Raw genomic sequence first — 14,273 nt, forward strand, 5'->3', positions numbered from 1 at the left:
TGGATACAATTACAACATTTAAAAGGCGGAGGGATATGGGCTAAATGCTAGGAAATGGGGCTATGTCAGATTGGGGTGACTAGTCGGTGTGGGTGAGTTCAACTGAAGGTCTATTTCCATGCTATAGAACTCTATAAAAACACTTTTTTACCCAGAGGGTGGTAGGAGTTGCATATGAGAGTTTTGACATTGGGAAAAGGTAATTAAACAGGCCTGAGGAAACAGTTGGTCCAATCGGACAAAAATATTAAAGGACAATAGACAATAGGTGCAGGAGTAGGCCATTCGGCCCTTCGAGCCAGCACCACCATTCATTATGATCATGGCTGATCATCCACAATCAGTATCCTGTTCCTGCCTCATCCCCATAACCTTTGATTCCACTATCTAATAGACAATAGACACATAAGGACAGGACATTTGAAGAACAGAGGCAAATGCCTGGGGAGACACCAAATATGTCACGATTAAAGTATATTCCTGAGTGGAAGAGCAATTGTTAAAAAGTAAAAAAAACATCCATGGCTTAACAAGGAATTCAAGAGTAACAAAGGCAAACATTATGGCATACCATACTGCAGAAGGTACTCTGGAGGATTGAGAGGACATTAAACATCAGTCAAGGGTTACCAAAAATGAAATCCAAGAGTGAAGATGAACAATGAATGGAAACTAGCAGAAAACATATGCACCAGTACCAAAAGCTTCTACAAGTATATGAAAAAAAAGAGAACAGTGAGTGTAAATGTTGTCCTTTAGGAGAGGAAAATGGTGGGGTAATAATGGGAAACTCAGAAATAGCAGGGCACTAAAGCAATTTTTTTTCTCTGTCTTCATGGTGGAAGATAATAATTTCTTCCCAAAAACTGCAGTTACTATACTGGAACTTTGTGAAATTACTATAACTAGGAGAAGGTATTGAGTAAACTTATGGGATTAAAGGCAAAAAATGCCTGAGGCCTAATGGGGCACTCTAGGGTGTTAAAGTAGGTGGAAGCAGAGACAGTGATGCATTAGTTATGATTTTCCAAAACTTCCTGAATTCTGGAAAGGTACCAGTGGATTGAAAAATGCTAATGTAGCAGCCTTATTCAAAACAGAAGATAGGCAGCAAGGGGGAAACTACAGACCAGGTAGATTGACCTCTGTAGTGGGGAAGTTGCTGGAGTCAATCATCAAGGAGGAGATAACTGAACACCTGGAAATACAAAGCTCAACTCACCAGCGTCAGCATTGTTTCATGAACAGCACGTTGTGCTTGACAAATTTGCTGGAATTCTTTGAGGATGAAACCAGCAAAGTGCATAATGGGGATGCGATATATATAGGCTTCCATTAGGCATTTGACATGATGCCACATAAAAGGCTGATCCAGAAGGTTAAATCTCAGGGGGTTAAGGGTAGATTATTGGCTTGGATAGGGGATTGACTGACTGACAAAGTACAGGGTTGGGATAAATGGGTTCTTCTCTGGATGGCGAACTGTTCTTGGACCTCAACTACTTACAATCTATATAAATGAAACAGTGCAACACAGCAAAGCTAATGGATGACATTAAAATAGGCAGGGAAGCAGACAGTGCTGAGCAGATGAAGACGTTACAGATGGATATTGATAGACTAGGAGAGCGGACCAGAATCTGGCAGATGGAGTTTAATGTTGATGAGTACAAGGTTGTCCATTCTGGGCAGAAAAATAAAAGGGCAAATTTTTATTTAAATGGGAAGGAGATTCAAAATTTGTTAGTGCAGAGGGATCTGGGTGCCTTTGGTCATGAATCACAGCAAGTGGGTATGTCGGTGCAGCATATAATATGAAAGGCAAATGGAACCCTGGCATTTATTGCAAAAAAACACTGAATTATGCAAGTCATACTATTATAATTAAATAAGGCATTGGTGAGACCACGCTTGGAATATTGCATCCAGTTTTGGTCTCCTTACTTGAGGAAAGATGTGGTGCAACTGGAGGTAGTTTAGAGGAAGTTCACAGATTGACTCCGGGGATGAAAGGTCTGTTGGACAAAAAGCAGTTGAATTGCTTGGGGTTGTACTCGCTGGAATTCTGAAAAATAAGAGGGATCTATTTGGGGATATGAAATGCTAAATGAGATTAATAAGTTGTTCATAGAATCATAGAATCCCTACAGTGTGGAAACAGGCTCTTTCGCTCAACAAGTCCACACCAACCCTCACAGCATCCCACCCAGACCAATTCCCCTATAACCCACCTAACCTACATATCCCTAAACACTACGGGCAATTTACCATGGCCAATCCACCTAGCCTGCACATCTTTAGACTGTGGGAGGAACAGGAGCACCTGGAGGAAACCCACATAGAAACAGTGAGAATGTGCAAACTCTACACAGACAGTTGCCTGAGGCTGGAATTGAACCAAGGTCCCTGGCGCTGTGAGATGGCAGTGCTGAACAGATGCTCCCCCTTGTGGAACAGACTCAAACACAAGGCCGTACGAGTGAGAGAAGGTAGGCTCAAAACTGAGATAAGGAGAGACGACTTCTTTCAGAGGGTTGTGAATCTGTGGGACTGCCCCAGAGTGCAGTGAAGGGAGAATCAATCAATAGATTCAAGAAAGAAACAGACATATTTCCAATGAAAAACAGGATCAAGAGCTATGGGGGGCAGACAGGAAAGTAGAGTTGAGACAAGGATAGTATCACCAATGAATTATCCCGCTCATTCCTAATTCCTTTGTTCCTATGAATCTTGACCTAATTGTAAGGGTGAAATCATACCCTACAGTATTGAAACAGGCCTTTCTACCCAATGAGTCTACACCAATCTCCCAAAAAGCATCCTATCCAGACTTATCTCCCTACCCTGTCCATGTTTGATTGGTTTGATTTGATTTGATTTGTTGTCACGTGTACCTAAGTACAATAAAAAGCTCTGGTTGCGAGCGGTACAAGCAAATCATTGTAAGCAAGGACATACTGTACAATCATAGGATGAAAAATCTTGGGCAGAGTGAGGCATACAGGTTACACCTCACAGGACAAGTGAGAGGCAACAGCAACATTAACAAGATCAACATTATTTTAAGCTAGAAAATCCATTCATCAGTCTTATAAATGGCAGGCTGTTCTTAAATCTGCCTGTGCGTGTTCAAACTTTTGCATCTTCCCTCTCATGGAAGAGGTTGAAAGACAGCATTACAGGGGGGCAAGGAATCTTTCATAATTTTGGCAGCCTTTCCTTGGCAATGAGAGGTATAAGTGGTATCCATGGATGGGTGGTTGGCTTCTGGTGATGGTCTGGGCTGTTCACACCACCTTCTATTGTGTTTTACAGTCCTGCAGCCCTGCCTAACCCACGCAGCCTGCACATCCCTGGACAGTATGGACAATTTAATACAGTCAATCTACCTAAACTGCACATTTTAGGACTGTGGGAGAAAACCAGAACACCTGGAGAAACCCAAACAGAAATGGGGAGCATGTAAAACTCGACATAAACATACAGTCGCCCAAGGCTGCAATCGAACCCAGGTCCCTGTCACCGTGAGGCAGCAGGGCTAACCACTCAGCCACCGTGGTAGAGCAGAAACCTTCACAGCTTTTAAGGCGTATTTAGACATTGACTTGTGTTGTCATGGTATACAAGGTTATGGTCCAAATACTGAAAAAATGGGATTAAAATAGTTAGCTGGTTGTTTCTGGCTAACATAGAAACAATGGGAGTACATTTGGCTGTGCAGTAGATCTCTATGACTCTGATTATCTTTCACATGTTTGTATGTTCATGAACAGGCCATACCTTACTCCAACACATGAACAGGTTGGATTTTACTCCAACACGTGAGAGGACAGCCCTTAATCCAGTAAAAGTGTAGTACTGCTTCACTGTAACAGACTATTATAGAATGTAATTGGGCCATCAAACACAACTCACATCACCTGCTTGTTCCAAGTTAACTCTCCACAGTCTGCTATTATGTAATTGGCTATTATTTTAAACCAGCAGAAAAAGCATTGCGATGCTAGGTGGTTGAGAGGTGTTGTCTACAGTGGAAATAAAACCATAAATTAAGTAAGAAACTAAGATTATGAAATGAAGTATTTGTCTGAATTGCATAAAATTCTTGGGACATGACATTTCATTTACTGCTAAACAAACTGGAACTGAGTTACGTGAAATGGAGATAGAGACAAAGAACTATTACATCACATCTGAACATTAATATTTCGATGGAATGAGCACCTCACTCTGTAACAATGCCTCTCATCTCCAGTAATATATTAATATCACACTGCAAATGTCAGGAAAATGAAAACACCAGTACCCATTAACAGTAAACTCTCTCTCTGAAATTGAATTTGCTTGAAATACTCTCATGCAGTGTTGGACACTCTCATGTTCATTGGGGCTGTATTTACTCATCCCTGCAATTTGGCAAACATTCCAATTTATACAGTCTTCAGATATTACAAAGATACACCTCTTCTGACCATGCATAAAGAAACACTGAATGCTGCACGTATATTTTTTCCCCCAGATATATTGTATACAATTTGAAACACAAATAAAAATCTAGAGACTCCACAGGTTTGTCTGCAAACAGAATAGTACAGCACAAGGACAGACCCTTTAGCCTACCATGTCTATGCCAATTATGATACCATTCTAAACTAATTCTATCTGCCTTTACATGGTCTGTGTCTCTATTCTCTGCCTGTTCATGTTTGTCTAAATGCCTCTGAAATGTTGTTGTCAATCTGCTCTGACCACCTCCCCTGGTAATGCGTTCTAGTTACTTACCATCCTTAGCATTAAAAAATTACCTTGCACATTTCCTTTAAACTTTCCGCTGTGATCCTAAAACAATGCCCTCTCGATTCAACATTTCCACCCTGGAATAAAGACTTTAACTATCCACTTTATCCACGCCTCAGACAATTTTATATACTTAGCAAATGCCACACTTAAATGGCCATGTGAGATATGACTCATATTTGTGCAAGACTACAACTGAATGTTGAAATATGGTAGGCACATGAATATCTCAGAGCAAGACACCCACTGTTGCACATTCCTATGGAAATTATCTATGAGCATTTAGAGATTTTCACACCCACACTGATCAGAACTGAATTGGATGCCATCTGTACAGTGGGTGGAGGATAGGAGATTACTATACCTGGCTTTGGCATTGCACTCGTCACAGAATGAGGAACTTTATCATTAATGAGCTCCACACACTCGCTGGGAAAGAATCCAACCTGCAAATTAAATAAAAGGTAGAAATCAGGCACTGCAAATCTGAATCATCGTAGTAAATTCACGGATTTAACTTTCCAATTAGGGTCAAAAACATGGTTTCCTTTTTAGCAGGTCAAAATGAAGAAAATAATAAAATCTGAAACTAGATTTTATCTATGTATAAAGCATCTGGAATACTGTTTCTTATACACAGAGGTGTCTTGAACTGAGAGGCAAAAAGAGAGATAAAAATTAACAGTTACAGGCTGAACTTTGTATGTAAATATTGTTGAACTGTGGATGGAGGTTTAAATATTTCGAAGTAAATTCCTCAGCATTGTATAATGAGAAGAGACAATCGCCGACGAACAGTTAACTTAATTGAGCCTGAGGAAATCAATTGATCGAACTGTCCAAGCACTGACTCCAGCAGTTTCCCCAACTCACCCAGCAGTACTGATTCCTCACCCACTTCAATCAAAAAACCAGCATTAGAATGACTCCACAAAGGATCTAACATATCATTACTCACGATGATGTAACGTACAATTCAGAGTTCACTTCTGATAGAGAGCTATACACTTACAGTTCAATCCTGTTTGAGATCCTGACTAGATGAAATATACTTATTCCTGCATGTCAGTCTTTTGATTATTTGGTTAATTGTTACACATTACCGTTACATTTCACAGCCAATTATAATTCTATTTTAATTACATACTCCATTGCGCTCCCATACCTGTTAGTTACTTTGTGAAGAATGGCCAGTTTGAACACTGAAAGGTCCCACAAACAGCAAAGGGAAACAGCACTAGTAAACAGGAAAGCAACAGCTACATGCATTTTGGGTCAGATACTCAAACCTTTACAAATGTAAGAACAAGTTGATAAAACTGTAAAAGGAGAGGGATTCTACGCTTCATAACAAGGGAAAATCATGATAAATGCAAAGAATAACTAGAGGTGCAAAAAAAATTGCTGATGCGGATATCTGGTCTAGTTTTGAGCTCATAATATTTGAATCAATGTTACAAAGCTACAGAGAAGGTATAGTACAAATCTGTTCTTATGACCCCAGGAGGACAGGCTTCTGTTAAAGTGCAGAAAACCTGAACTATTTTCCACTGCAGCAAAGAAGAGTTCAAAATGAGCTTCAGCTTTGATGCAGTAATCAGGAGGAACTGTCTCCACTGCTCAGCAAGTCAATAATTAAAGGGAATAAACTTAACACAACTAAAAGAATAAAGAGATATCAGGAACATTACTTAAATAAAGTGTTTGTTAGAACACAGAATGGTGGAAGCAGAATCAATCTCAGCTTGTGAACGGTATATGGATACATATTTGACAAAGGCTGAGTAAAGGACAGCAAGTTAGAATGACATAGATGTTTGCTCTAGAGTTAAGAGATGCAATGCTGCATACCCTTTCATATTATGCCACGATGATAAATAGGATGGACACAATGAAGACAGAACTAGTATAAGAGGAATGTAGCAGCTATTCCACTCATGAAGAGGATTTCATGCTGTACTTCTTATTGTGATAAAATTGGCACAATTTCTCACTTGTACAATGAAGATGTTTATACTGCAGCTACAACTCAAAGGCATTCTAAATTCACAGAAACAGTCCCAAAATATATACGTTGAGGAATATGGAATGTAACTTTTCTGAGATTTAATTTCTTTCAGCAACTCTACTGTGTAAAGGGGAGTTTTGAACAGAAATGAGAAAGTGAAATTGAGTGAAAAGCATTGAGAGATAATATGAGTGCAATATGTATGGAAGCCAAGTAAAGAAACTAAAATTCTGTTTAACCATGACATCTATAACCAAGTTATGAGCATGCCAGATACACAAGTTTGTCCACTAAGCCACAATCCAGATTATGTTCAACTGAACACAGTTTAAGGAACGATGTTATCAACTTTTGATAAAAGATATCTCTCTCAAATAGTTGCTCAAAAGCAGCAACATGAATTCAATTAAGAGATCTCAACAACAACACACCATCACACACAGGCACTTACCTGAAACCCATGCTTTCCCCTCCACCATGTCGTATCTTCTTTAGGGGGCATATCGATAACAGATACTATATCTCCGACCTAGGAAACACAGCAGAAACAGCATTTCAGTCAACTTCTCTGTACCGCCCTTGGCACATGAGCACACCAGTCTCCTCCCAGCCACAACAGTCTCTTCGCTCCAATATCTAATGTGCGTTGGATGCTTTCAAAAGCAAAACCAAGGAAATTCAAAAATATTGCACAAATCTAATGCTTAATGCTTGGTTAAAAAAAAAACTTGTGTTAGCACAAAACTATAACTTTTGAGTACAGTACAATACACTCCTGATCGGGGAATCAGGATTTATAAAAGGGGCAGCATGGTGGCTCAGCGGTTAGTACTTATATTCCGCAAAAATAAGTGGTGCAGAAAAAAATCACAAGTGAATCCTGAGAGTACATGTGACTAACAGTGTTTCTTTTCTTTGCAAATCAGTTTGAGAAAGGCAGCACACAGCCTGGATGTATCCAGATGTTTAGTGTGTTCATGGCATTGTTCTAATGGAGGCAGGTCTGAACATTCCCACTTCAATATCAGGTGAGTGAGGGAAGCGGAGTCCACAGTTTTGGACATAGCACTGATCACCTGCAGATCCCCAAACAGAAGTACGGAAAATGAAGTCTTCATCCAGATTTAAATAAAGTCAGTAGGTAACTTGAAAATTCGAATTCAGCCCACTCTGTTCATGGAGTTTTGCTTAATGAAATTCCATTAGTCACCTATTGATGTATAAAAACGTCAAAGCATGGCATTTAATTAAGGTATGCACACCAGTGATGTGTTACTGAAACCACTGAACACTTTAAAGAAAACCCATTTCTCCAGCTGACAAGGGTAGAATAATCTTAAATAGCTGAATAGCTTTCACCTGATGAGCACTCAGTATGGATGCTTCCAGACTCCATACTGATCTGATAACAGGCAGATCTAAGAAATTCTATGTGAAGTACTAAGCTCACATTCATTCCTGTAAATACAACTTGGTTCTGGATGCTGCCACTGAGAGATGGTCAGGCGCAAGTGTCAGATTTGTATGTCACAATCAACTCACTAAACCTCTACTGATAAGACAATTTTCCCAGTTATGGACCAAACCAAAGAGAAACTCCAAATCCAGCAAAAATCTGGACATTTGAGAAAATTAGGATTTTTAGTATTAGATCTGTTAATCTGACAGAGTATTTCAAATTCAAAGTAAATAATAAATTAGGTTTTGGCTCTCAGAGTCCAGTTTTACCCGTCAGAGCAGCCATAGCTTCCTGAAGCTCAGTTGATAAAACTAAGTGTACAACTGAAAAAAACTAGTCAACAAGTAGAAGTTGAAGCTGAGTCCATTATAACCCCATAAGGGGCAACAACTGGTCTACTGCTCAAACATCTCACCACTACTTCAGGGACCTTTGCTAAAATGCGTATGTTTAGGGACAATAATTAGGACAGAATCAGCATCAAGATACACTTTGCTTTTTTTATAATTGATCATCTCTTTAAAAATTCTTACAAAGACCGGTCAGTTGGAAAAGGTGAACTGGGGCAGTCAATGCTAATAAAACATGCTCGTATTTCCAAAAGACATGGCAGATACTGGAGGAAGAAATTAAAATCAAAGAGAATGATCACACTTTTTCTCCATTCTCTCAGGCTGCTTTTGTAATTAGATGGTAACTTACTTCAAAGGACAATTCATCCGCAGCCTGCGCAATGTATCGCTTGATCACATGTGCAGCAGCAATGGCAGGAACGTTGATGGAGGACTCTTCATGCACAAGTAGATGGTTTCCTTTGTTATCTATCTGTGAGAAAATTCAGCACAGTCACTTATAAAATATAGCAAAAGGGACTACACATCTGCAAACTATTAAAAGATGAGAATACTTTACTCAGAACGCATGCAGCACAGTCCAAAAGCTAAGTACACCTAAAGAAAATCAGAGCACATCTTTCTTTAAGTTCACGTTGATACCTCAGTTATGAAGCTAAGCCAACATATGGCCTTATTTGAAAAAGGTTAATCACAGAGTCATACAGTAGAGGGCCCTCAGTCCATCGAGTCTGTACCAAAACACCTACACCAATACCACTTTCCAACACTTGACCCACAGCCTTGAATGGCATTTTAAGTGCTCAACCACATATTTTTTAAAGGCTGTGAGGTTTTCTGCCTCTACGACCCTCCCAGGTAATGTATTCTAGATTCCCATCACCCTCTGATGAAAAACATTTTAACTGAAATTTCCTTGCTCTGCAGCTTAAAATTATGACCTCCCATTATTAACCTTCAACAAAGGGGAACAGCTGCTTCCTTTTCACCTGTCCATGCCCCTCATAATCTTATACAGCTCGATCAGGTCTCCCCTCAGCCTTCACTGCTCTGAAGAAAATAATCTCAGCCTGTCCAGCTTCTCTTCAGAACTAAAGTGCTCCATCCCAGGCAACATCCTGGCAAATCTCCATTGTACCTCTTCCAGTCAAGCACATCCTACCTATAATACGCTGGCTAGAACTGCACACAGTACTTCAGCTGGGACCAAACCAAAGTTCTATAGAGCTCCAGCATAGCTTTCTGATCTAATATCCATGCCACAACTGATAAAGGCCTGTATGTTTTCTTAACTACCCTAGTAAGTTGTCCTGTTGCCCTCAGGAGTTTGTGGTCAAGTACCCCAAGATCTGTCTGTCCCACTCTGCTTCCTGGTGTTCTGCTATTCATGAAGTGCTGTGTTGTCTTGTTACTTCTTTTAAAATACATTGCCTCACATTTATCAGGATTAAATTTCATCTTCCTCTGATCTGCCCATCTGATAACCCATCTACATCTTCCTGTAACTTAAGACCTTCTTCCTCGCTATCAACTCCCTTGTTAATATTTATGTCATCTACAAATTTACTAACCATTCCCCTCCCCTACATTATTTATATAAATCATTATCAGTAAGTGACCCAGAACTGATCTCTGTGTTACACCACTGGATACTGAGCCTTAGTCCCACAAACAACCCCCTATCACCAACCCTCTGTCTCCAATCATTAAGCTAAGTTTGGCTCCAACTTGTCAAAATCTGCTTGAACCTGTGTGTTTTTACCTTCTATATCAATCTCCCATTTCGGATCTTGTCAAAGGCTTTGCTAAAATCCACACTAACCGCATCAACTGCACTACTCTCATTTACATACCTGACTGCCTTCTTGAAAATTTCTATCAAATTTGTTAGGCATGACTCCCTGGCAAAGCCATGCTGACTACCCTGATCTCTCCGAGCAGAGATTAATTCTCTCTTTCAGAAATTTCTCCAACAGTTTCCTTACCACTGACGTGAGACTCGCTGGTCTGAAATTCTAGCTTATCTCCAACGTTAGCTTCAGGGCACCAACCTTTGACCAAAGAATTAAAAATTTGGTTCAGAGCCCCTGTAATTTCCTCCCTCATCTAGCACAGCCGCCTGAGATGCAGTTGATCTGTCCACCTTTAAGCCCACATAAACCTCCAAAACCACTTCCTCATTCTGCACAAAAAGCCTAAGTCCCTCTTCCCGAGTTCTGTACCTACATCTTCCGGCTCAAATGAAGACAGATGTGAAGTACTTACTTAACATACTGCAATGTCCTCTGTTTCCATGCACAGATTACCCCCTTAGTCCTTAATGGGCCTACTCTTTCCTTCTTTATCTTCTTTCCCTAATGGACTTATAAAATATCTTGGGATTGTCCTAATTATACCCGCTTAGTGGTCTTTCATGTCCCTCACTGTTTTCCTAGTTGCTGTCTTAAGTTCTCCCTTGCACATTCTATACTCCACCAGGACAACTGTTGATTTGCTCTGAACTCCTGACCTTGGTGCAGACTCAGACTTCCAGCCATGGCGTGGACTCAGTGAGGTGGTTTCCTGGCCTGTTGAGGTGGTCACCTGGCCCAGCATGGACTTCCGAGGCGATTCCAAAGTAGTCTCCCAGTCTTGAAAGCTTGGAGGTGAAGCCCAGTGTTCTGGAGTCAAGACTCAGTGCAGAGCGGAGGCTAGGTGCCAGTGCAGACTAGTCAGAAGGACTGTTGTTCTAAACTTTTTATTCGTCTATTTTCTAACTTATTCCTACAATCTGTAATGCAGGATTTTTTATTACTTTATTTTTCTAACTATTTTCCTATGAACTTATACTGAAGCATCTATACCTAGTTACCTTGTACCTCAGATGGTGCTGTAAGTGGCAACTTGAAAACTTTTCACCGTACCTCATTTGAGTACATGTGACAATAAAACTTATTCAGTTGTAACTGCTAAAAGCCTCTCTTTTCTTTCTTACCCAGTTCTGAATATTCATCAACATCCAATTCTGGAGAGAGGGAAGCAGAACCAATGATATCATCGATATACCAGAGAAAGAGTTGTGGGCGGGGACCAAAGTAGGACTGGAACAAGGCATGCTCCACATACCTAACAAAGAGATAGGCATAACTGGGCCCATGTAAATAACTACAGCCAACTCTTTGACTAAAAGAAAGTGGAAACAGTTAAAGGAGAAGTTGTTCAGCGTGAGACTGAATTCAGTCAGGCGGAGGGGGTGGTGGCTGGTGGGGAGGGTTCAAACCTTCTTTCCACGAAGATGCGGAGAGCCCTGAGAACAACCTGATGGGGTATGGATTGTAAAGGGATTACATGTGCATGGTAAACAGGAGGCGGCTGGAGACTGCAAACTGGAAATTCTGAAACTCACATAGTGTCTGAAGAATCATGGATGTAAGTGGGAAGGGGAGAAAAAAATCTGAGACGAGGTAGGAAGAGAAGTGTGGGGCAGGAATAGGCAAAAACAATAAGTCTGTCTTGCAGTCTAGTTTGCAAATTTTGGGAAGGAGATATAAGCAAACTGTGCGGGGTTGAGGGACTATGAGCTTGGAGGCAGTGATGGGGAATCACCAGCGGAAATTAGATCAGTTTCTGTGGCAGACACAATGGCCTGGTGTTTCATGGTCCAGATGGAGATACGAAGAGGTATGAAAGAGTTGGCACTCAGCCTCCACAATGCAGAGGTCAGTGTGCCAGGCAACAACAGCACTATCCTTGTCGGCAGGCTTGATTACTAAGTTAAGGGTGGATTTGAGAGCATGGAGTCCAGTTAGTTCAAAAGGAGATAGGATGGAATGAGGTGGGCAGAGAAATTTAGGTGACCAATGTCATGTTGATCGTTCTCAATGACCAGGTAAATGGCCACAGGAAGGGGTCCATGTGGAGGCGAGTATTGGAAGTGGGTGGAAGTAAATTTCCTTTAGTTTTAAACCTCTGTGCTCCCACCTTAATGAATTTTGGGCATAACCTGACGTTGAACTCTTCTTCTGTCAGCTTCACTTTCAAGCCCATTTCTTTGGACAAGAGTCCTTCCTCCATCCCACAGATCCCTTCACCTGCTGCCAACACTCTCTGTCCACCTGGACTCCTCCTTCCGGCTAGTTCATCACGCTGAACCTGTTCATCAAGAACTGCCATCACCAGACACATATTTCCCTGTCCTCTCTTGTTAGCCTTCCACAGGGATACCTGGTTCCACTCCTCCCTCACTCCCAACATCTCCCACACCCTCATGGCACTTTCCAATACAATCGCAGAGGGTCACAACTGTCTGTTACTTCCTCCCTCCTCACTATCAAAGGCTCCAGAAACAACTTTTAAGTGAAGCAGCAATTTACCTGCACTTCACTCGTCTACTGTATTTGTCGCTCACAATGTGGTCTCCTCTACACTGGGTTACTTCTTTGCAGAACACCTGCATTCTGTCCGCAAAAATGACCCTGAGCTTCCAGATTTCAATGCAATTTCAATAAACTACCACTTTCCCTAGCCATCAACTGTGTTGGGCTTGCCATAGTGCTCCAGCAAAGCTCAGCACAAGTTCGAAGAACAACACCTCATTATTCACTTGAAAACACTGCAGCCTTCTGGACTCGATGTCGAGTTCAATCATTTTAGGGCCTGAGCACATTCTCCCATGTCCTTGCCCCAACCCTCACACACCAGGCTTTGTTAATCACATAGTCTGCTATTACACGGAAACCATTGTTAGCCACTAACAGTCCCTATTAATAGCTATTCCTGCTCCTAGCCAGATCATTATCCACTGATTTGTCTATCCAACTGTTCTCTCTCTTTGGGCTCTATCCCCACCTATCATTTACTACTTGCCCTCTCCCCCTACACTAGTTTGTGCATACAAACCAACATTCTTCCAGCTACTATCAAGTTGAAGAAGGGTCACTCGACTCAAAATGTTAACTCTGATTTCTCTCCACAGATGCTGCCAGATCTGAACTTCTCCAGCAATTTCTATTCTTGTTGTCATACGGGCTATGACCAAAAACATCCAACTGTTCGCTAGTAATGGATCTCACAAGTAACTATTCATTCCTCCTAGACTGATCAACTGTGTTTTTCTCTCTGTCAGGGCTCCATCTCCACCTATCATTTACTCCTTCCTCCTCCCTCCAACATTTTTCACATGTGGAATGAACCTCCTGAGGAAGTGGTAGATGTGGGCACAATTACAACACTTAAAAGACATTTGGATAAGTACATGGATAGTAAAATTTTGGAGTGATATGGGCCAGGAGCAGGCAGGTGGGACAAGTTTAGTTTGGGATTAAAGTTCACCAATGGACTGGTTGGACCAAGGGGTCTGCTTCCATGCTGTATGACTCAATGACTATGACTCCATATATACCAACCTTTTGTGAGCTACAATTGGTGTGGAAGGAGGATCACTGGACCCAAAACGTTAATTCTGCTTTCTCTCCATTTATGCTGCTAGACCTGCTGAGTTTTTCCAGAAACATCTGATTCTTTTTTTTTTCAAATTCCAGCATCTGCAGTTCTTTGTTCTTTTTTGTTTAGTTGACATTGGGACTCATGCTTTTCCAGATATATTAACGATCTGGATATGGATGTGAAGGGATAACTTACAAGTTTGCAGACGACACTAAACTTAGAAAAATTGTAT

General features: G+C 41.0%; 1 protein-coding gene across 9 annotated transcripts in view; it reads right to left on the reverse strand.

The window, feature by feature from the left end:
- Positions 1 to 14,273, reverse strand: part of LOC125466930 (rho GTPase-activating protein 32-like) — a 511,751-nt gene that overhangs the window by 124,256 nt on the left and 373,222 nt on the right. For all 9 annotated transcript variants that reach the window (XM_059638930.1, XM_048562116.1, XM_048562117.1 and 6 more), the window contains 3 exons: positions 8,967 to 9,089; positions 7,257 to 7,334; positions 5,162 to 5,243 (listed from right to left, as the gene is read on the reverse strand). In XM_059638930.1, the coding sequence (XP_059494913.1) occupies positions 5,162 to 5,243; positions 7,257 to 7,334; positions 8,967 to 9,089 (283 nt within the window). The remainder of the gene's footprint in view (positions 1 to 5,161; positions 5,244 to 7,256; positions 7,335 to 8,966; positions 9,090 to 14,273) is intronic.

This window comes from Stegostoma tigrinum, chromosome 32 (assembly GCF_030684315.1).
Source record: "Stegostoma tigrinum isolate sSteTig4 chromosome 32, sSteTig4.hap1, whole genome shotgun sequence".
NCBI lineage: Eukaryota > Metazoa > Chordata > Chondrichthyes > Orectolobiformes > Stegostomatidae > Stegostoma > Stegostoma tigrinum.